Below are 23913 nucleotides of genomic sequence, written 5' to 3' on the forward strand. Positions count from 1 at the left end.
AAGTTTTTCTTTCATTTGGTACTGCCACACGGTCCCCTCCTCCTCCACACTTGAGAGCCTGTTGTGATTCTGTTATTAAAACTTTTGTTTGCACTGATGTTGACTCCCGCCTACTTGGTTCAAATGCTACGTCCCAGTCAACCCCTAGAGACCATCGCAGGGGACGTAACACTGATTATCTGCAGTGCAGCCACACAGTGAGAAACCACAGTGGATGTTTGACTCAGTGATAAACACTGGCCTTTGGTTTGATGACACTGCCCCCTACTGTCAACTGAAGCGCAGTGAGTCAGAGCAGAATCTCCAGTCTCCACGTTTGTGGACAGTACAAACAGCATCAGGTCCAAATATATAACCAAGGTTAGTCAGTAAACTCCATCATCATTCAGCGGTTCTCAGTGTGTGAAGTGGCAAAGTTCAATCTGATTTCTTTCTGAGATACGAGCTCAGTGAAGAGTCTGATTTACAGAAGAAACTCGAATGTCGTTACCTCAGAAACCTTTCAGTCGCTGGTCTCCAGTTCCTTCACTGTCCCATCTGGCTGCTGAGGCGAGGACACAGGCTGCACCCTGTGATTTTCTAAAATGTGGTGTAGATGTGACCTTTGACCTCACAGGGAAGAAATAAGACCTGAATAAACTGATCAGTGGGGAACTGAATGTTTAATACAATACTACAGAAAACAGCTGTACAGTATACAGTGCACACACACACACTCAGAATCTCACACACACACACACACACAGAGCCAAAGAGCACACGATGACTATAGCAAACATTGCATTGACGAACACAGTGCTCATAGGATCTAAAGAGTTTTTACTGTCGGCCATGTTGTCTCCACCCTTCAGTGTGTTGGCCGTTGCTATAGAAACTGGTGTTGTTTGTTGCCTTCATCACCATGGTGATAATATGGAGGGCACTGTTGTTTATTCTCAGTGAGCAGAGGTGACAGTCGCATGGTTTTATAGCAGAGAACAGGAAGCTGTCTGAGCTCTGAGACCTGCCCGTCTCTGCTTCCTGACCATCGCACTTCCTCGGCCTCATCTCGTTTCCATCCCGGCGCTCGTGTCCACAGCTTCTACAGTGACGGTGGAGAGTCAGATGCTATGCTAACCTATGGGCATACTGGCCAAAAAGTACAAGAAGATGATCCATGTTGTAAAAAACGTGGTCACATGTAAACTCTAGTGTTATTGACTGGTTGTCACTGGTTCGATGCTGCTCTGTTCTCTGTGGGTTCAAACTGTCAAACATGTTTGACCTCTGGCCTCATAGGGTCAGTCTGAGATCACACTGTGTTCTTCTCCTGTGACATGACTCAGCTGCATGAAAGCCTGAACAACATTTTCTCGTAAAAAAAATTAATGTGATTTTTGCTCTTTACATTTATCGGAGCTGTTTGGTCAGTGGGGCTTAATTAACTTTGGAAACTGATTTCACGACAACTAAAAGAAAAACTGTCACCAGGTGATTTCAGTTCAGCGTCTGCTGTTTGCTGTTTGCTGTTTGGTGTTTGGTGTTTGCTGTTTGCCTCCTTAATGTGAGAACTGCTCTGTTTAACTACACTCTATGTGATGTAGGCCTGTTTTATCTAAATGTCCACACCGTCGTCTCATGTTCGAAAAAACTCCAAAAGCAAATTGTTTAATTACGTTGTGGTTATGACAGTATCATCATCAAATCACACAAATGACCTATTTTGGATTCAAATCACAGCTTTTCACTGGAGGCTGCAGCTCTAAGGTCACAGGATGCACAACACGCCTGATCATCTGAGCCATGAGCAGAGAGAAGAGCAGAAATCACTCTTTACATGTAGAACAACACATCTGTCACTGTTCTCAGCTTCGTTCAGAAAACCTCCACATCTGCTTTTTAACAGCTCCATGACTCATTCCTCCGGATCAGGACCATTTCACCTGCGTTGTTTTCACCTGTTGCTCTTTAGTTTTTATTGAAGTTTGGATGTTTCCTCTCGTTTGACAGACAGCATTCCTCTGAGTCTCTACTAAAATCACACAACACTTTCACCACGGTGAATGGACCATGAAGCTGCTAAGAAGCTGTTCTCTGATGAATGTTGTCACTTTGAATGTGATATTTTCATGGTTGGTTGTAAACATAAGGTCTGCTGGCCCTCTGGGGTCCACCGAGGGGCCGCTGAGTCAGCCGCTGTGTTTAAACAGAAGAGTCTGAGCTCTTGTCGTCACCGCATCGCGCCGCCTGTTGCCATGGTGATCTGCCACAGCCAGATACAGTGGTGAGTCTGCCGCGGAGCGTCATCAGGCGTTTTCAGGCACTTCGTCGTCGTCCTTCTCCTTCTCCTCGCCTGGCCCTGCCCCTGCAACAGTTACCACAGCAACAGGTCATGTTCGAGATGTTTGATTGACACGATCATATTAATTGTGGACAGACGTCCCGCTTCACAAACAAAAAGACATTAGGAGGCTCCGCACTGATGTGAGCAGCAGCAGGAACTGATGCATCTGTGTGTACATCTATGAAATGTTTGCACGTGTTGTTGTTTGTACCATTCCAGGTCAGGTGATCTGCAGGCATTTGGTCAGGTGACTTGTCGTTGTGTGTCTGATCAGGTGGGGAGCCGTCTGAGTTCTGTGATTGGTCAGAGTTGTGTCCATCAGGGACACTGTGGTTGGGTGAGGCGTGTGACTGGACATCTGAGTTCATGCTGGACTCCACCCCCTCTTGTTCCTCTTGCTCCTTATTGGCCAGTTCTGCACACAACAGACAGGAAGATGTTACAGGAAACCTGGGTAACCATGGGCACAACAACGTGGTTTAGGTTGCTGTGTGTGTGTGTGTGTGTACCGTGAACAGACAGCTCTTTCCAGCGGTCCTTGTTGCTGACGATGACGCCCGATAGGTGGAGCCTTAGAGCTGGCAGGTCGATAGCGGTCAGAGAAAAGTCCATCTGTCCATCATCACTGTTTCCATGGCGTCCACTACTGTGTCTCTGCACTGACTCTACGGTAACGGAGCCACTTCCTGTTAAACTGGAACAGAGTAGGGTTATGGACCAAGAAGAACCACATACTGAGAGTCAGAACCAGTGGAGCCTCACAAAGTTAACATGTTAGCATGTAGCTCACTTAGTGTTGCCATAGCAGCCCCATGTTAGCAGAATTTCTTGGATTGTACCCCAGGTCTCATCAGTACCTGAGGCAACACGTCTCCACCATCGCACCCCCCTGCACTTCTCTAAAGCAGGTTTGATTTCAGTCTGAATGCCCACGTACTGAAATACACCTGGGATTTTCATACATGTCCAGGACATGTCCAGTGGAAATAGTCCGGTTCTGAACCAATATTCAATACCTGTCCTTGCATACAGTGGTAGTAGCAATACCTGGACCTCCTGTTTCCGGTCTCTCTGGCCTTCCTGTCCTCTTCTATCAGAGGACCAATCACCTTCTCTGTTGTGTCGATCAGAACACTGAAGGTCGGCTCCACGATGAAGTCTATGAAACCTGCAACCAGGCAGAGAGAACGTTACTGACAAACACTGGTTCCTCTTATAAAAATATAATAATCATCTGAGACTCATCCGAGATCAGAGAACGAGTTCAGTTCTTCCGACGGTCAGCAGGTGTCACTGTTGAACCAAAGTTCATAAACACACTGTCTCCTGTTTTAATTGGGGTATCTGCCACTAGTTAATGGTACTGATCACGTGGTCGGTTGATGGTTGTTCTTACCTATCTGTGATTGGGCGATCATGGTAGCTTTGCGGTCACAGAGAGGAGAAAAAGGAAGGCCGAGTTCCACCTCTTTGTCTCCCTGGAAAAGAGACGGTCACTAAGGCAACGTGAACAGTCTGCGTTTTTTCAAACCAAGTCTTTGTGGTATTTGCATCCACTTTTTTTCAGTAAAAACCTCTGGAAAGACCCGTAAAGTTTAAACCCCAAAGCAAAGCAGGGTGTGATGGAACCATAAATAATACTGTCTTTAAATATGAAGCATCACCTTTATTACATACATGCTCACTGGAATATAGGAGAAAGCACAAAACATCTGACACCTGTATTATTCTGATGTAGTAGTTCCTACCTCTGTTTTTTTAATAGTCTTTCCACATGGAGTCAGAATGGTCTTTTTACAAATATTTTGTTTTGGACATGTGTGTGTGTGTTTGTGTTTGTGTGTGTGTCTGTGTTTGTGTGTGCGTGCGTGCGTGCGTGCGCACCTGTCTAAAGAACTCCTCCATCAGACTGTGAGTCCAGCGGTAGTGCAGCGGCCAGGTTTTGGCTGGATGACTGATGTCTGCAGCGTGAAGCATCAGAGACAAAACCTTCACTTTGTCTATGCTGGAGAGAAAGAAGGAACAAAACCTCATTTAACAGCCAATAAAATCAATATTAAACTGGAACCATGCAAAGTAAGAAAAACATCACTAATGAAAAACTCCTCTCCTTCAACCCTAAAAAGCAGAACAGTGTCTCTTATTTTGTATTGAATAGTTCTCTGGACATTAGTGTGCAGGGAACAGTTCTCCAGACAGCTGCTGCAGCAGCACAAGCAGAACCAGCATGTCGACAGGCTGATGACAGCATCTTCCCCAAAATGTCATCCAAGTGTGCGCTGGCAAGCGTGACAGCTGCCCCCCTCCACACCCCCACACCTCCAGCAGGACTCACAAACAGAGAGGGGAGGCTGGACTCTGGTCAGACGCACAGACCAATCTGGATCAGCAGCCTGCAGGACCTTATGTTGGACCATTTCACCAGACTCCCACTGATGATCTGGTCGTCTCCATCAGATGGAGCAGCCTCACACAGTCTGCCTCTATCAGACCGGCCGACAGAATGCAGAGCTCAGGTCTGTGAATTTGGTCTAATTATGAACAACAAACTGTGTCACCTTAGAAACGCAACAAGAATCAGAGCATCACACAGAAGCTTGTACATTTGACTTTGGGCTCTGAGGAGCTGTGACACTTTTTACAGGCCAAACCGAATCAGCTTCAGTGATCAATAATGAAAATAATGATTATCTGTAGCCTAATATAACAAAACCAATTTTCTGTCCCTTAACAAACTACGACAGTAAAAATTCTGCTCACACATTAATGAATAGAAAGAAAAATACAATAACACAACACAGTACTTTTACTACTGATACTTCCTGATAATAATTTTACTTAAGCAACTTTTTCAATATAAGTTGACTTTCACTTGTAATAGAGTATTTTTACGGTGTGGTATTATGACTTTTACTTAAGTAAAGGATCTGAATCATCTTCCAACACTGACACCAACTACCTTTAAATCCAAGTCAAAAACGTCTCCACTCTCCACTTATAATATAATTATCTATCATCTCAATGAAAAGTAAAGCTCCAGTAGGCTGACTTACATTCATTAGTTTCTGCTTCTCTCCCCTTGTCCAGTACATCTTTCCATCACAACACTTTTCACGTAAACAGTCTTTGTTTTTCATAAAAAAAAATCAAAAATCATGAATAGGTTCATGGTAGCAGTACCGACCTGTGTGTCTGCGTCAGGGCGTTCCTCATGGTCTTGATCTGCTGGAAGTGACAGGACATGTCTGTGGACATCACCATTTCTATCACCAGAGACCTCAGCTCCCTGCCAATAATCAGAACACACAACAAAGACAATCAGTGATCAATCACCAAGACAGAGCCCTCAGCCCTTCCCGTACACAAGTAATAACTCTTCAGTGATCTGTGTGTGAACCTCCAGTCGTCCTTGTTCAGGTTGACCAGGATGTTCATGTCCTCCTCTGCCATCAGCCTGTAAGCAGCACTGACGTGATGGTTTTCCAGCACCGACCTGTCGTTGTACAGAATGGCTACCTCTGACCTGACAGACAGACACAACATCCAATCAGACGCTGACATCTGCTGCAGCCTTTTATATTTAAATGCAACGTGTTTCTGTTCTTGTTATTTCCTGGTTAAGGGCCATGTTGCTGTCTGCGTTACCTGGTGTGGATGTGGAAGTTGTTGGTTGTTCCCGTGTGTTCGAAGTCGTGAATCGCTGCAGCAAAAACCATCGCAAGAATCTCCAGCTCGCTGAGCCAGTGCTACACACACACACACACACGCACACTGTTAGCTGAGTGTGTTAATATCCACAGAGACTGTGGACAGACAGTGATGTTAGAGTGAGTGAGTGAGTGTGTGAGTGAGGTTAGGGTTAGGAAAGTAGTGGTTAGGATGTGTGTGTGTGTGTGTGTGTGTGTGTGTGTGTGTGTGTGTGTGTGTGTGTGTGTGTGTGTGTGTGTGTGTGTGTGTGTGTTACCATTAGTCCAGTGTGCAGCATCAGGAAATGGGCGGTCTGAGTGACATCAGCGGCATGGATCAGGTTGTGGTAGGGGTTCCTGTGTTTGCTGTAGCCGTTCTCCAGAGCTTCAACAAACTGCACCAGAGCCTGCACTGGGATCTGAACACAGTACTATAGTCAGTACAGGTGATATAGGTGGTGCAGGTACTATGAGTGGTAATTATGGCAGCATCTCAGTATTAGTACTAAAATGTGTTGTGATAATAAGACCATAAACTTAGAATTACAAGAGCTGCATCTCATAATTGTTGGTTCTTCATCTCCTAATTCTGAGATGCTAAGTCATGACTACAAAAACTGAGTCTCACAATTACAAGATACAGGTGTTGTAATAACAACATAGCTCCACCATCTTTTCTTTGGTGAAAGTAATAAATTACTATACCCTTTGCTCAATACAAAAAAAGCCTGTGGCAAATACATGTTATAGTTTTAAGGAGGGTTATGTGCAGGACTATTCTTTGGCTGGGTGAAGTAACTGCCTGGAAATAGTTTGACCACAATAGCTCACCCTCAACATCTTCATAAGGAGATCACCCAGGCCACTGACTGCACTTAGTATCTCTCACCCTCACATTAGGTCCCATCCCTCCCACAGTAGAGGTCTTCATGGGTCCACTCGGTTTTGAGGAACAAAGATCTGACCCAGGTCCCAAATTGGGCCAGGTCAGTCTTCCCACCGCAGCTGCTTGTTAATTGGTCAAATGAACTGACAGTGCATCATGCTGCTGCCAGTGTTTGTGTTCTTTATGTCCTGTTTGGGTAGGTTTTCCACATTTTGGATCATGAAGACCTCTACCCCACGTTTGTTAATGATATGAAGTTGTGTGTACCCTGAACCTGTTGACGAGGTCATAGCGGGTCAGCAGGTCGTAGACCAGGAACTTGAGGGCGTGGTCTCCAGTGGCCACATGGAAAGAAAACACATCAAACGACCACTGATCCACTTCCTGGAAAAAAATCAGTAAACATCATCATCTCATGAACTGAATAACATCTGATATGGGACAGTGCAGCTTCGATACAGCAGCTAATACTGACAGCAACGGTTCCATTCAGTGTAATGTAGTATAATTTCCAGTAGAGGGCAGTGTGATAATAAGTTTTGCTCACACTGAAGGAAGTGAAAGAGCATACCCAATTAAATTAATGATTATAATTATTGATTAGATCTTCATTTTACTGTTGTTGTCCACCTCTTTCTTCCTTCTCTGCGTCCTCATTTCCTTTAAAGTTAGTGGAACAGGATTTTTACAAGCACACAATCTTATGAACTGGTGTTTGAGAAAACAAAACTGTCTCCCAGTGTAGGAACTCTGGTTAAACTGGACTTTTTTTAACTTCTAATCAAACGCAGGGTTAATACGATAAAATGATGTCACTTCCTGCTGATGGGACTGCAGCAATAAAACTGTTTTTACCTTCAGAGCTGTCAACGCTGTGGGAGGATAGGTCAGACCAGCCATGTTGGATGTCCGTCTGTACATCCTGATGTCACACACACACACACAGATAAAAATATCATGCACAAATCTCACACATAGATACAGACAGTTGCATGCATATAAACACTCCTCTCTCAGACCCACTCCAGCCACCCTTCTCCACAGTTTGTGACCAGGATGGATTGTTTGTCGCCATGGTAACCATCTTCTAAACACACACACACACACAGAGCGAGCGTTGCCTCGGTGCAGCAGATATTTTTTGATTTCATGCGTCATTAAGCTGCAGAAGATGAACTGATACTGTTCTATCACTGCGAGTCATTTACACTCTAATGATATTGGACCTCATAGTTTCCCTATACTGTACGATCTCCATCTCCAGCTCGCTCACACGCTAACATCATTACACTTCATGTTTGACCTTGTAATCACATCTGCAGTGAAGTCGCCCGGATGTTTACTGATGTGTGTGTCGAAGAAGTTGATGATTGTTTCTTATTCTTTCTTCAGAAGATGAAGACAAAAATAACTGACTGGACATATGAAAGTCTTTAAGTTGAGACAACTGTCTGACTGGACAGGACTCATCTTTACCTGTTATTAGTATACTACACTAAGTGGCCAAAAGTACACGGACACCTGAAAGTTCCCCTATTTGTGGCGTTTACCTCCTGTTCTAACAGCCTTCATTCGCCTGGTCTCAGTCTTTCCACCAGGTGTTGAACCTGCTGCAGGGATTTGATCCTATTCAGACACAACAGCATCAGTGATGTCCAACTCTGATGTTGTGTGATAAGCTCAGTTTGCATTCTACTTCATCCCAAAGATGTCAGATGGCGCTGAGGTCAGGGCTCTGTGCAGGCCAGTTCTTTATGGATCTGGTTTTGTGCACGTGGGATTGTCATGATGAAACAGGAAAGGGACAGACATATTGTGTTAAATCTCATTGCGTGCTGCAGCACTGAGATTTCCTTTTACTTTTCCCTGTTAAGAAATACACATCATGAACTGACAGGAGCAACGTTTACCTCTCTACAAAGATGCCAGCTTGCACTGCATGGACAATGCTCCTGAATCTCGGCTTCTCCTCAGGGCGACGCTTGGCCACGCCCATCTTCCTGCTGAAAGTACACGCCAGCCAATCACGTACTTCACTCGGCACCGATTCTGCCTGCAAGTCGCTGAGCTCGTCCTCGGTGTCCAACAGACGCCTGCAGAGCAGAAACAAACAGCTGTCAGTCACAGCTTGGATAACCAGGAACAAAGATTTATATTCTGTACATCCACCCTTCCTCCCTTTATTCCTCTCTTACATCCATCCATCCCACCTGGTCTCATCAGTGTAAACAGCATCCAACATGGCAGCAGCGAGTTCCAGGTTCCTGCGGAGTTCCTGCAGGTCCACAACGCCACGGTCCATCTGCTCCAGGACCCCCTTCAGCCTGACAACACAAACACACAGTTATTAGTCTGTGCATTACAGGACAGATAGCACAAAGCATAATTTCTCCCAGTTTTACTGAATTACTGAAATAATGTAATTTGTTCATGGCTCATGAATTAATGAGTGGATGAGGGGGCGGAACAGAGTTTGCTTGAGCACGAAGCACATAGGAAATGTGTGTAGAACAGGGTGTTGGTACTGTCTTTGACCTCACATTAGATTCTGTTTGTTAGAAGTAAAATTAATCAGCTGAAATCAAGGCAACAGCATCTGTGAGTATGGTGTTGTTATTTCGATTTTTTTCACACTTAGTGAAGAAGCAGAGCTAAATACTGATACATTAACAGGATCACAATGACGACGCAAACGCCAGAGGATCATCACAGTTCGTCCTGAGGAGAACAGGAATGTCTGGACTCATCAGAAATCCTCTCTGCAGACTTCATACACCTGCTCACTGACAGAAGGAAGCACCGCTCTTCATACTCTGCACCCACACAGCTGCTGTCCTGCTCATAGCACACAACCAGAACACGAAAATCTGTTTCCTCCAGATGGACACATGACACTCTGCCGCCTGTCAATCAGCTGACACCCACAGTTAGTAACGGGAGTCTCCTCCAGGAAATAAACACGCTCTCTCTTAGACTTCATACTCACTGTGCCTTTGTCAGTCAGGTTAGCAATTCATTTCAGTTTGAAACCAAACTGCTGGCATTCATAACACCCTCAGCTAAGAACATGGACCCATCTTTAATATTAATCCTGTCATCTAAAGCCCCATTCAGACTGGATTTACTTCTCCAGGGGAGGTGGGGTGATTTTATCATCACCTGTTCTGGTCGCTCATTTTAATCCCGTCCAAAGCTTGAATGCTGGGAATTTTTCACCTCCAGCTTAGAAACAATTACAGCTGTAATTTCCTGGTGTTTTTCTGTGAACTCGCTGGTCTTCCTGTAATTTCAATCCTGTATTTTACAGTGAATCTCTGAGTCTTTTCTGAGCGAAGAGCTGCTTGTCCTTGTCCAACATGCAAGCCAGTTTAGGAACCAAGAGGACGACAGAAAACATTAAAAGCATCAGCAGAGCAAGAGCTCATCAAATGTGCAGATGTAATGTCAGCTTCAGGTACTTTATTCTCTTCTGAGCCCCATGTTTTTTCACATTCTCTGTCTGTGTTCAGAGTTATGACTTTAGGAAGAGGATGATTGTTGACTCTATTTCGCATCACACAGTATGTTTTCCTCCCCAGCAGTTCTCCCCCACTGGGGAGGCATTTGTCTCTGTCTTTTGTCCACATCTATCACAGACCACATCCTGTAATATCCTGCTGGTTAAAATACCTCCAGGAACAATGACTTAAACTTGACTTAGAGCACAGTCAGTACTTTATTCCGCACCTCCCCATGTTGATCCCATCTCAGTGGGAGTCAACAAACCCAGAGTTTTCCCACCACACTGTACAGTTCCTTTAAAAAGTTCCTTACTTTTTTTTCTCAGTATTATTTAGCTAGAAGATGGCGAGTGGGTGTGAGGCTGCATTCTGTACCCTATAGAGCTCATACTGTGTATTCACACAACACCTACCATACAGTCCTGGTATATAAGCTGAGGATGGACGGATGAATAATTGGACAGATGGATGGATATTTTGTGCCGGGCTGTTAAATCTTTTCTTGCTGCAGGAAAGAGGGACGGTTTGAATGTTTACAACAGAGGAGACTGACAACAGGGAGACATAAAGACTCCGCTGCGGCTGGGCATCCTGCCGTTGTCATGGTAACCAAACACCTTCTTGTAAACTGGATTAAATCAGTTTTAGTTGCCATGGTTACAACTAGTCAGAATGGGAGACAGGGTGAGAGAGAGCTAAAGTTCAAGACTGAGATTCAAGCATTTTCATTTCCATCAAAACTCCTCATCAGTGTCAGCAGTAACACGGGCAGCAGCAGCAGGGGTGAACTGTTCATACGTACAGTTCTGAGGTACATGTACGTTACATGAGTATTTCCACTACTCCACCACATTACAGAGGATCCCAACCATTTCCGCAATTAATCAACTGTTTTGTTTGTAAAAATTCTGAAAATAGTCAGAAATGCTGTCACAATTATCCAAGTGATATTCTAATAATGCTTTGTTTTGTCCGAACCTCAAAATTATGAAGAAATTAACCGAAACAATTAAAAAGGAAAAGCAGAAAATCTTCATATCTGAGAAGCTGGAAATATGAAATCATTCCTTCTGCTTTTTGCTCTGCTCATATGTGCTTTTAAGTAGTTTAATTTATAACAAAAGATCATATTTTATAAGCTTTTCCTATGTTCTGGATGCAAAAATCTTATTTTGTAAAGTAAATAAATCTGTCAGATAAATGTAGTGAAGTAAAAAGTACAACATGTCCGTCTGAAATGTGGTGGAGTACAAGTCCTAGCATAAATGTGCTTAGTTACATTCCACCTCTGCTGCTTGACGACTTTTCAGTCTATTAGTTTTCTGATGTTTGACATCAACACATTTCTGTAGTTTACAGAATATTTTGCAACACAATCCCTGTCACCAAGCAACAAGCAAACACAGAGACACACCAAAAAACACACATGTATACAGTCAGACAAACAGTGAAGACAGTGTGACCGTCTGTACAAAAATAGAGACAGAGACAAAAAGACAGGTAGGAAGACAGACAGGCAGCCCAGGTGTGTGTGGGAGGAGTGAGAGCCTCTTCAGTCCTGTACTTCAGACTGAGAGCTTCCTTTTTGTGTGCTTGTGTGTGTGATCATGTATTTGTGTGTGTGTGTGTCTTACCTCTGCGATGTACTTTTATATTTCTGCCTGTAAACAAAAATAAAAACAGAAGAGTCATTAAAATGAACCAATCACATGTTGCCTTCAGAAACAGATGAGTCATAAATTGACCAGGTGAGTGTGTGTGTGTGTGTGTGTGTGTGTGTGTGTGTGTGTGTGTGTGTGTGTGTGTGTGTGTGTGTGTGTGTGTGTGTGTGTGTGTGTGTGTGTGTGTGTGTTTGTGATGGTTTGGGTTGATGTAAACAGTGTGTGGAGCAGAGCAGAGCAGAGCAGAGCTATAAAGCTCCAAAAGAACTTAGCCAGGTTCTGAAGAGGACTTCTGCACGGTGATAAAGACGGAGGACAAGTAAATGAAGAGCATTTAGAAATATGAGTGTGTGATAATAAATCAGATTATGGCTGAACTAAAAACCTTTGCTGAACAAAATACCAGCATTAAATTCATTTGCAGCGGCGGCCTGATGGTTACGGAAGATGGCCGATTGGACATGTGTCCCCGGACACGTGTGTGGAACTGTGTGAGCATGTCCTGCAGAGGACAGTGGGCTTCTGGGAGTGTTTAATGAGCGATTAATGTGTTTCCTGCACTGTATGTATTTTTTCTGTCTAAGCTTCAGCTCTGCATGTTTCAGTCAGAGTCTAATAAAGCAGCACAGTGTTCTTATTTAGTCCATATTCCCTTAAACCTTATTACTCATCACTCCTGCTGTGTTTCTGTGTTGCACGTTTTAAATTGTACCTGGCGATGTAGAGCACCGTAGGCCTATAAGATGTGTTTTATTATCAAATAATTTGGTGGTGTAACTTTGCTTAATGCCCATTTCCATGTTTTGTGTCCTACATTAAATGTGACAGCCCAGTTTGTGGCTATATGAAGGGTCAGGACATCATTTTTCTCCATATTGGCTTTTAATGAGGTCAGCACAGTGTGATCTGTGGGAGCCCAAACAAACACAGGAGTTAATAAATCCTGGTAAATCCATTACATGAACTGGACCATAGAAGAAGGGCATGAATATGTGCACTACATACAAACTCTACAAGATGATGTTGAGCATTTGGTCTGAAATTAGCCAATCACGGGTCTGGGATCTGACCCCGACAGCTAATCACAGCTGTGACACGTCTCAGCTTTGAGATCTAACAGCAGGAAGCTGTTATTTCACGGTCGGTTGGTAATTGTACACTGGCCTGCGTGGGAGGATCAGCGCTGAATTACAAAGCTGGGTTCGGCACAGAGAGCGGCCGAGTGCAGGTTACTGCATTGTGATTTTCAGTCAAAAACACAAACACATGCTGCAGAGGCAGCTGTGGCAGGTGAGGACAGAGATAGTTTGTGGAGAATGAGTCACCACTCTGTCATGACTTTTCCAGGCTGAAGCCTTCAGTGGGAGAATTTGCATTTTTTCTCTGCTTTTCTGACCTTGTGCTGATTCGTTTTGTACTTTCACCTCACACATTTTCGTCCTTGCATTATTATCACTGAACATGTAAAGTATATTTTATTCTTAGACGAGTTACTTCTCTGCATGACTGTGTTTGTGATGAACCACCACAGGGTGCGTTTCGCGCTTTTTTCTAAGTTAACTCCATCTACGCCGCCTACGTCAAGACCGAGCGCCGCGGCACGGAGGAAAAGCAAAGAATCTATTAAAATGAAACAGTGATAATAAACCATCTGCAGCACACACACGCACACACACACACACACACACACACACACACACACACACACATACACACACACACACACACACACACACACACACATATATACGTACAGTCAATTCAATTCAAACATTTTAAAGCTTATGTGTGTGTGTTTCAACCAGTTTACCAGAGGCAGTAAACTGGTTTCCACTGTGGCTGAACTGGGCAGACTGGTTTCCACATACTGTTTGTGGTTCTCTGTGTGAGTGCAGTAACTGTACTGCTTCAACTGATTTCTGTTCTATTTGATGCTTCAGAAAACAGTCTGATGAACTCTCCAGTGGACATTTGCTCTTTTTTCTTCTCGTAGTTTCATCACCCTGTCACCAAAGCCTACCCATAAAAAATATAATATTAAAAGAAATATAATGACTACAAAGTGAATTAGTTATAATATGTTTGACAATATATAAAAATCTAGGAATAAGGAAAAAAGAAAAAACCGTCCTGTTTCTCTTTTTTTTTCTCTTCAGCAGAGAGTTTGCTGCATCAAAATGCTCTGCTGTTACCATGGAAACTAGGGAGGACGGCAAAAAAAAAAAAAAAAACACAAATCTGTACACTTATTTGTTTTCCCTCCAAACGTCACAGACATTAATTGTTTGTTGATCTGAAGATACAGTTTATTTCTATCAGGAAGAATTAATACGATCAATCAGGACGTAAATGAAGACACAAAAGGGCACTTAGTGCTTCAAGCACTGCTGGAAACTAACACACACACACACACACACACACACACTGATTTGATGATAAGAATGATGACTTGAATGCATCGTCTTATCTGTCAGGAGCTGCTGAACTGTTTGTTTTTGTTGCTGCACTTTTATTAATTGTAACTGCAGCTGTTGGGACTGTCTCAGTGTTACAGTCAGTTACAGTTGGACTGGGCATTGACCCTCATTACCTTTTAAGACCAAAATGTGTCCTTCGCACTGAGTATCAGAAACTTTCAGTGACTGAAAGATGGCATCTGTTTCTAAATAAGGAAACTTTGACTTTGGGCTGAGTTTAGTTTGAATAAAGTTCGTTATTTCACACTTTGGCACATTTCATTAAAGTGGCTATAATGAATATTTTCTTAACAACAATGTATGAAGGCCACGTGAAAACAACTTCACTTAGAGTTAAGTCTTAACTTTATCTGTCCGGACACAGCTTTGCTGTTCTGGCTCAGTCTCATCGCGTCGTATTTTGAGAAAAGGCTCTAAAAAACTTTCTCAGGAGAACAGAGGCACTCAGTCAGAGCAGCTGGTGAACATAGTGGAACATTTAGCTGCTAAAGAGCCAGATATTTACCTCAGGAGCTGGTAGAGACCAAAAACAGAGCTAAAAGAGAGGGAACACAGGACTTAGATTCGTCAGGTGGACTCAGACACCAGATGAAGGATCGCGTTGATCTGTAACTGCTGGATGTGGGAATAAGCAACTGTTTGCTAACTACGTGTTTCCCCTGCCTCCAAGGAGCCAAATAATCTGTTACAGAGATTTAACCAAGGTATCAAAAACAGTGTTTAGATACCAGTTCTGATGGTCAGGTACTGACTCAGTGTCAGTCAGTGATATTGAAAATATGCGATATCCCTGTTGTTGTTCAGAACAGGTTAGTTCTTCACGGGTGTTTTTAGCTGCTGCCTGTGTGAGTGTGTTCAGACCGACTGACATCTGGTCTCTGCTGTTAGTCTAGCTGCATCTGTCAGGGTGGGGCAGCGTACACCTCTGTCATATTAATCTGAACATAAATCCCAGGATAAAGGTGCAGTCACATTAATCCTCTGCTCAACAAAACTGTCCCACATCCAGCCTCGAACATGTGATACCATGGTACAGAGGTGGGCGATCACAAACGAACAGGCAGTGAGGCTGATTCTGCAGTTACACCAGGCGTGTTAGAATACTGACTCCATCAGTGTCTCCTCACGTCTGCATGGTCAAAGTGAACATCATACTATTTATCAATGGCGACTATACAGAGGTGTAGTTTGTGTATAACAACACTGAGTGATGGCAGTGTTTGTTGTAACAGACTTTGGCAGCATTTCCACACTTTTTAATCAAGTCAGATAAAATTTAGACTTCTCAGTTGCATTTCGACTTGGATGTTGACTTGGATGCTATCTGTGGGAAAGTGGTGATTGTGGTAATGATGCAGCATGAGATAACCCTGATGACATTACTATTATATCAGCAGGGGTTTCACTCCCTATGACAGAGTTATCTCAAAAGTTCTGACCTCAGAGTTAAATTATTTCGGGTTAAAAGCTTCTGAGCTGAATTCTGCATTTTCAGCTTTACACCGTCAGTGTTTCTCTCTCATTGAATCACTACTGACAGATAACACATCCATGTGCCAATGTTTATTACAGGATTTGGCAAAAATTAAACACTTTTCTTGGCGTCAACTTCTTCAACCAACACACCAACTTCTGCTGGTAAATTTCTGTTGTTTTTTTTTTCCTGCGATCTTTTGCTCTGTTGCCAACCAGTTACTAATACAAGATGCTGTATAGCAAGTAAGGTCTGTTAAACAGAACAAGAGTTGCCAGGGGGCATACATTTGTGTGTGTGTGTGTGTTTTATGGAAATGATACCACGCACATTTCATTTCACTGCTGCCACTGATGCGAGGAACGTTCAGTCCATCAAACACTGCTGGTGACTTCACATGATGAATGAGACCACAGTGACATGAAGACAAATCATAACATTACTGGAGTTCACGAGGATTAAATATGTAAAATAAATAAGGTAAATGAAAGTACATGGCATGTAAGTAGCATTTTAATGTTAGCTGATCAAAGTGGAGCTGCTTTTAATTATTTTATTTGACTGTTCTGTGTTTTGCACTATAAACTTTCCATCTCACAAAGTATACACGTATATTCATCAATATCATCAATAAGTATTCATCAATATATAGTAAATATTAATGAGACACTGAGTCCTAAAAGTCTTTTTTTTCTCCTTAAAGTCAGTTAATTATAATTAACAGAATAAGGGATCACTGCTTTAGAATAAAGAGAAATGTCACTTTATTCTACATTAAAAACGAGTCGCCCTCTGTTATAACAGTGTCATGACTAGAACCTAAGGGGGCTGTTTTTGGGAATCCTTTTATGTTCTGAACTCTTTTGTGGACTTTTGAACTCTTGTTTAGTTTGTTAAGTTTTGTTTATAGTTCCTGTTTTACTTTGAAATCACTGCCCTTGTGTATCTTGTCTTGTTCTACTTCCTGTCTTTGTCTTGTTTCCCTCCTTTGTGATTGTCTGCCCCGCCCTAATTGGTTTCACCTGTTGCCCATTGCCTAGTGTATTTAAGTCTCGTTGCTTCCCTGTGTTCTTGTCAGTTTGTTTTTGTCTCATGTCCTTGGCTCGCGTCTTTGGCTTTTGTTTCTCGTCTCACCTCTCGTCATCGTGTCCCCAGTCAGGTTGTGTATTTATTTGTTACTTTATTTCTTGTTTGGTTTTAGCTCCTTGAGCCGTGTTTCTCCTCGCTAAGAGTGATTTTGCGTTTGCATTTTGGATTTTTGTTTTTGTGCCTTTTCCCCCTTTATGGGTGATCCTTGTTTTGCCACTTTGTTAGAATAAACACTATTATTTTTGATTACGTCTGTGGGGCCGTGCATTTGGGTCCAAGTCCTTGCCCTAGCCGTGACAAACAGATGGAAACTGTGCCAGATTTTATTCTTATTTTAATAAAATAAGACATTTATGAGTCAGTAATCACTTGTTTAGATGAAGATTTTTGCAGTGTTTGCAAAATGTTAATCTACTGTACAAAGTAACTCAGCCAATCAGACTAATCTAGTGTATGAGTAATGTAATGAGTAGGAGAAAATGTAAATACTCAAGTAAAATAAACTGTAGTTAACTGTAGTTAAATGTACCTAGTAATTTTCTACCACTGGTTATAGTGCGTACTGTGCGCACCACATGCATCTGACAGAGACGTGCAGCTTCTATAGAGACTGGTTTCCTGGTCTGAGGTGTGTCAGTCTGGGCCGATGAGTCATGGTTCAAGTGACGATGACGAGGACTCTCGTGTGGTTGAGGGCTTCACATTTACAAAACTGTTCCAGCCCCAGAAACAGATAAAGCACATCACAGCGACACAGGTGCTGGTGATAAGGTCTGACTCTCAGCTGCTGTTCCAGTTCATCCCAAAGGTGTTGGACGGGTTGAGGTCAGGGCTCTGTGCAGGCATCAAGTTCTTTATCATCTAATGGAGCTGGCTTTGTGCAAATGGACAAACACAAACTGCTGCCACAAAACTGGAATGATGAATTCTAACACTGCATTTATCCACTGCAGTGCCTTTAATTCACCTGTTCACGCGCTCACATGGAGGCGTGCTCTTCTCTGAAATATCGCTGTGTGTTGCAGCATTAAAAGTGCACTCCACTCATTTTGTGCTCCCGTTCCAATAGACAGCTTTTCACATATTCTTTACCCACAATGCAACTTGACCACTGACAGTTTGGTTGAAGATTCAGGTGTGTTACAGAACCAAACTAAACAGTGAAGCACAAAGCTGTGTTTGCTTTTTAGCCTGGAATTAGAGTCCCAGCCCAGAGTTCAGGACCCGACAAAGGGAGTCACAAGACGACTAGTTGGACAGGAAAGAAGGTAAAAACATGTCTTTCCTTCTGACATTGCTTTGTTTTAAGATGTCTGGGAACTGGGAACCGTCTGTGCCACAGTCTCTTTTCTAGTCAGCAAGTTCATCAAATGATGACAAAGACACAAAGCAGACTCAATCCAACTACACAGAAATTCAAAATAAGTATGAGCAGCTATGTGCCGGACTATTTCATGGCCGCCCCCATAGAACCACAGATTTTCACTTTTACACTTTGGTTTCTGAAAGGATTAAACAAACTATATATAACCTGTTAACGAGTGGTCTTTAGAGGTGTTAGGCTGATTTTGTTCATCTTCAGGCTGTTTCCCCCGTTTCCATTCTAAGCTAAACTAACCTGCTGCTGGTTGTAGCTTCACGTCTGACACCTGAGTGCTGTCAGTCTCCTCGTCTAACTCTCAGCACCAAAGTGAATGAGTGTATTTCCCAAAATGTCCAGCTCTTTATCTGATTTCACCGTGAGCTGTGTTTCCTGATGTGTCTGTGCTCAGTGTGTAGTAACGATGTGACGAGGCTGTGGTTTGGATGTAAACAGACGTATGAAGTATCAACAGGATGTTAATTCAAACATTTACATCCTCTCTTCTCTTCTTCTCTCTTTTTCTCTTCTTAATCTGCGTTTTTATGCCCTGCCATCTCTCTCACTCCTAATGCATCTATCTTTGCTGCATCGCAACGCTCCACCGTTTCCATGGCAACTATAGAGCACAAAAAGACATGCTGTTTTTTTACATTTGTTGCTGTAGCCTCAAATTCAGACAGATGTGGCGATGATGTTCCTGCTGCGACATTCACTTGTTAGCTGAGACACACACACACACACACACACACACACACACACTCTCTCTCTCTCTCTCTCTCTCTCTCTCTCTCTCTCTCTCTCTCTCTCTCTCTCTCTCTCTCATGTTCAGTGATGTTGCGCACCCACTGCTTTTCTTTCTCATTTTCTGTCATTCATCTTCCCTCCATCCTCAGTCCATGCCAACATCACCACGGCAACCAGGCCACCGCACTGATGCCGTCCCCGAGGTTGTCAGTCTGATTCCAAAACTAACAGTGATCGATTGATCCTCGCAACACGATCACCAGTTAGTGATCGTGATAGTGCTATTACATCATCATCACCAGCATTACATCATCAGCCAGCTGACCGTGGGATCTGTGTTTACTCACATTCCTCTCAGTCGAATCAGGACCTGGTTGTTGTGGTTCTGCTCCAGAGCATCCACAAAGTCCTGCACCTCCCCTGTCCGCTGCACCTCCTGAATCTGCTGCTGCACCTCCTCGGTGTGCTGCTCCTCCTCAGACTCCTGCTCCTGTTCAGTCTGCTGCTGCACCTCTGTCTGCTGTTCCTCAGTCCATGACATTTCCTCAGTCTGCACCTCCTCCTGCTGCTGCTCCTCCTCCTCCTCAGTCTGCTGCTGCACCTCCGTCTGCTGTTCCTCAGTCCATGACATTTCCTCAGTCTGCACCTCCTCCTGCTGCTGCTCCTCCTCCTCCTCAGTCTGCTGCAGCTCCTCAACCTGCTGCACCTCCTCCTGCCTTACCACCTCACTCTGCTGCACCTCGTCCTGCTTTTGTTGCATCTCCTCCTCCTGCTGCACCTCCTCAGTCTGCTGGGGCCCCTCAATTTGTACCTCCACCTGCTGTTGCCCTTCCTCAGTCTGCTGCACCTCTTCCCGCTCCTCTTGCATCTCCTCAGTCTCCACCTGCTCCTCCTCCTGTTGCTGAAAATCCTCCTGCTGCACCTCCTCAGACTGTCTGTTCTCCTGTTCCTGCTCCTCCTGAACCTCCACCTCCCCGTCCTGCATCTCCTGATCCTGCACCTCCTCCTCCTCTTGGTTTCCCGCCTGTTGCATCTCTGGCTGCTGCACCTCCTCCTCCTGCTGCTGTTCTCCCTCCTGTTGCTGCACTTCCTCCTGCTGCTGCTCCTGCTCCTGATCGGGCAGCTGTGACTCCTCTGCCTCCTCGTTCATCTCGGTGTGGGTGAAGAGGAGAAGGAGGTGGCGTTTTTTTCAGCTGTTTGTTGAGTTGCTGTGTTCACAGAGCAGAGTTTGGTCTCTGAGAAGCGTTCGGACGTCGCTCAGACTGATGGAGTCGCGAAAACATCGACACCGATCACAGCCATTTGTGTTCGATGAAACTTCCTCTAACTTCCTGTCATGTCACCTGTCAGCCCGGCCAATCCAAAACAATGCACTCTGATGTGATCCGTTAGGGAAGCGGGAGGGTTAAGGTCACAAGACAAAGTCTAGTTTGGTTTTTTTTCTCTTAAAGTTGAAAAGTAGGAACAGACTGATGGCATCCAGCAACAACCAACAAGTAAACAAGGTGATCAGCTGACGACTTCCTTCAGTTCAGCTCTGCACTCCGACACTGCGGCGGCAAAATGATCCAGCTGAATGTCCCAGAGCATCGCCGTAGCAACGCACAGAGGAAGTCGACCAACGATAAAGACAGGATGGAGTGAGAGGGAGAGAGAGAGGGGAGGGAGAGAGGAAAGCGATGGAGGAGGACAAAGGAGAAGCAGAGAACATCGCAGAGCGTTTCCGTGGTAACTCAACAACGGTTGCTAAGAGTGATGGAATCCTGCAGCTGACAGACCTCCCTCCTCCTCCCTCCCAAATTCAAACACACATAACTTTACGCTCCATTCAGACGAAAACAGCAAACAGGCATCTCAGTCTTTACCTGAGAGAGTGTGTGTGTGTGCTGAGCTGTGTGTTTGCAGTGTAAGAGAGGGAGAGGGAGAGAGGGAGAGAGGGAGAGGGAGAGGGAGTATGTGGTTTTTAGACAATGATGATGTAATGTTCCTGAAAATGAGAGTCACAAAACCTCCCCAGTCAAGTGCCAGAACCAGACAATCAGATAAAGGTCCTGCTGGCGCCCCCTACAGGCTGCACTGGTCATTACAGCCCAATATGAAAATGTGGGAGAGAACTACTCTTATTTTTAACCTGGCTTACACATATTATTTATGTGTGTCTATCAAACACTTCTGTTATGATACTGACAAAAAACAGTGTTGATTTACCCCTGCTTCTTTGATGGGGCCTCTTTCTGTCCCAGTCACACACACACAGCCAGATTTTGCAGCGAGGCGGAAGTAACCGCCCACTATTCATCAGCAAACACTTTAATTGGGGGAGCACAGGTCTACTCGCCTGGGATCCAATTTGGTGGAAGGCTGCAGTAAACATGGCTGCAGAGGCAAAACGTGTACATGTATGTACACGGTTCATACTGCTCATCCAGCTGTGCGCTGATCAGCACACCTCTGTCCGCCCTGCAGCCAAGTCACCGCTTCGTCACTCACTCTGTTAGTTTACTGTTAGCTGTTAGCCTGCACACTGCAGCTAAAACACAAGCGAAACTTCAAATTGTCTTGCCCAAAGTCCTCACTCTTCAACACAACTGCTAACAAAACTTTCTGTCCTTAACTTACGGTTACAAACACAAGTTTGTTTACACTGTCTCAGCCTCCCACAGACAACTCAGCTACCAGCTGCCTATTGGTTATTTGGTTTCCATGTAGAAACCTGATCAAATTCTTACTGGCTGGTAAAGCTGGCGAGGCATCTTGCTGTGGGGTAGCCGAAGGAATGGCAGTAGCAAGAATCTTTGTATTTTCACAGCTTTTATTTTAGTGAGTTGATAAAAAAAACAAACACAAAAAACAATCTGACCCATTTTCACGATATTTTACACCAAACAAAAAACCTTCGAAGCTTGAATCTTAAGTTTCTTACCAGGTCTTGGGGTTTTTCACAGGACAGTGATTGGTAGGTCCACGGGCACGCCTCCCGATGCTACACCTGCTCCTGATTGGATGCTGCAGCTGACTCACTGCTTTGATTGGCTGCAAAGAGTCACCTGATGGAGGGAGAGGAAGGAAAAGTTTGTCTTAAAAACTGTAACCAAGTTGCACAGAAAACTCTGTTTGACCTCTCTGATCATTTCACTTCACCAGGTTGGAGGAGAATAGGAACAAAGGCAGTGAAGACCCTAAGTGACTGATGACAGAGTCAGGGTGAGAGTGATTTCTGCACAGTAAACATAAATCCTTCCTCTCTGAACACAACCTCCTGTTGCTCTTCATAGGATTTTTCTATACTAAACTGACCCTCCCAGAATTACAGGAGACGTCAGGCCTAAAAATAGACAAAGCTAAAAAAGACTGTAGAGGTGAAATTAGAAGGATCCACAGCAGCAACTGGAATAGACTGAGAGAGAAAAGAGAATGAAACAAGACGAGTGTGTGTGAGTGTGTGTGTGTGTGTGTGTGTGTGTGTGACTAGAAGAGCCCCAAAAAGAGGCCAGAAGAGTCCAGGTGACACCTGAAGAGACTAGAAGAAATCAGACAAGAGATCAGACCAGAACAGACCAGACAATCAGGCCAGAGACTGGAAGATACTAAAAAGGACCAGACAAGAGCCCAGAAGACACTTGAAGAGACCCAGAGACACCAAAAGAGCCTAGAAGAGAAACAGCAAGACACCAGAAGAGACAGGAAGAGAACAGACAAGAGAGCAAAGGCCCAGGCACTAAATGAGACTCGAAGAGTCCACACAAAAAGCCAGGACAGTCCAAAGCACACCTGGAGAGACAAGAAGAGACCAGATGAGAGACCAGAATAGACTGAAGAGACCGGACTAAAGACGAGAATCAGCTTTTGTCAACACTGTTGAGAGGTTTGGTTGTGTCCTTTGTGATAACAGGGATGAACAGAGTGTGTTAATGTGTGTTAGTTTCTGTTACAGTACATGTTTGTCCTTGTGTGTCCAACACAGCCAGCTCTTGTGGTTGTAAACAAACCCTCATGGAAACATACTGACCGTCTGATTGGTCAGCTGGCTAATTGATTGTTAATTGGTTCTTCATAATCAGCACCAACACTGAAGAGACAATTAAAGATGACCGCGTGGGCGGCTGGAGGAGTGTGTGTGCATGTGTGTGTGTGCACATGTGTTTCAGTAATAAATTCAGGTCTTTGTTCGTCAAAAGGCTTTCGAGGCAACAAGTAGAACAACACTGGCAGAGCGGAGAGACATCCTTCATCTGACAGAACCTGTAAAACACATTTTATTATACGTCCCCTGCAGATATGTTTTAGGACAAATAAAATGAATTTGTTTTCATATTTTTTCATTTCAGAAGATTAACTGCAGGACACAAGATCTCTCCTACTCTTACCTTAACCAGGACGTCCACAAGTACAATGACTCCTTTACAAGAAGACCTAGCCCAATTGTTAGCATTAAATATTCACAGCACTTACACATTGCTCATTGAATACCCACCCATTACACCAAAATTATTTGATGGCTATATATTACATGGACAAACATCAAAATGATGAGGTGACAATGAGCACGGAGGACAGTCAAACAAAATCCATGTTCACTGCAAAAATAAGACCACACCTAAGACAGGTGTAGAGAGGTAGAATATGACTGTCTGACCTGTCATTGTCTGAACCGCCGACTCCTCACGTGGCATCACCATCACCACTGCCATCTTCCTGTCCAGAGTCGAG

At 44.0% G+C, this 23913-nt stretch overlaps 1 protein-coding gene across 1 annotated transcript; it reads right to left on the reverse strand.

Annotated features, from left to right (window-relative positions):
* Positions 1 to 2263: 2263 nt before the first annotated feature.
* On the reverse strand, positions 2264 to 20486 carry pde1a (phosphodiesterase 1A, calmodulin-dependent). The gene is made up of 20 exons (XM_041056733.1): positions 20425 to 20486; positions 20204 to 20387; positions 19850 to 20155; positions 19658 to 19768; positions 19551 to 19618; positions 12030 to 12056; positions 9091 to 9219; positions 8806 to 8988; positions 7751 to 7817; positions 7163 to 7279; positions 6288 to 6428; positions 5969 to 6069; positions 5721 to 5846; positions 5508 to 5609; positions 4208 to 4328; positions 3720 to 3801; positions 3371 to 3491; positions 2833 to 3017; positions 2535 to 2738; positions 2264 to 2344 (listed from the first exon to the last, which is right to left on the reverse strand). Exons 1-20 carry the CDS (start codon positions 20484 to 20486, stop codon positions 2286 to 2288), a joined length of 2496 nt encoding a protein of 831 aa, XP_040912667.1. The 3' UTR covers positions 2264 to 2285.
* Positions 20487 to 23913: the final 3427 nt, after the last annotated feature.

Source organism: Toxotes jaculatrix, chromosome 15 (assembly GCF_017976425.1).
Source record: "Toxotes jaculatrix isolate fToxJac2 chromosome 15, fToxJac2.pri, whole genome shotgun sequence".
Classification (NCBI taxonomy): domain Eukaryota; kingdom Metazoa; phylum Chordata; class Actinopteri; family Toxotidae; genus Toxotes; species Toxotes jaculatrix.

Excerpts from the sequence above, each read along its gene's own strand:
- pde1a (XM_041056733.1), bottom strand. The coding sequence starts at position 20,486 with ATGTTTTCGCGACTCCATCAGTCTGAGCGACGTCCGAACGCTTCTCAG. Across the intron at positions 12,057-19,550 it reads CTGATTCGACTGAGAGGAAT|GCAGAAATATAAAAGTACAT; the intron begins GTGAGTAAACAC and ends TTTTGTTTACAG. Across the intron at positions 2,345-2,534 it reads AGATCACCTGACCTGGAATG|GGGCAGGGCCAGGCGAGGAG; the intron begins GTACAAACAACA and ends TAACTGTTGCAG.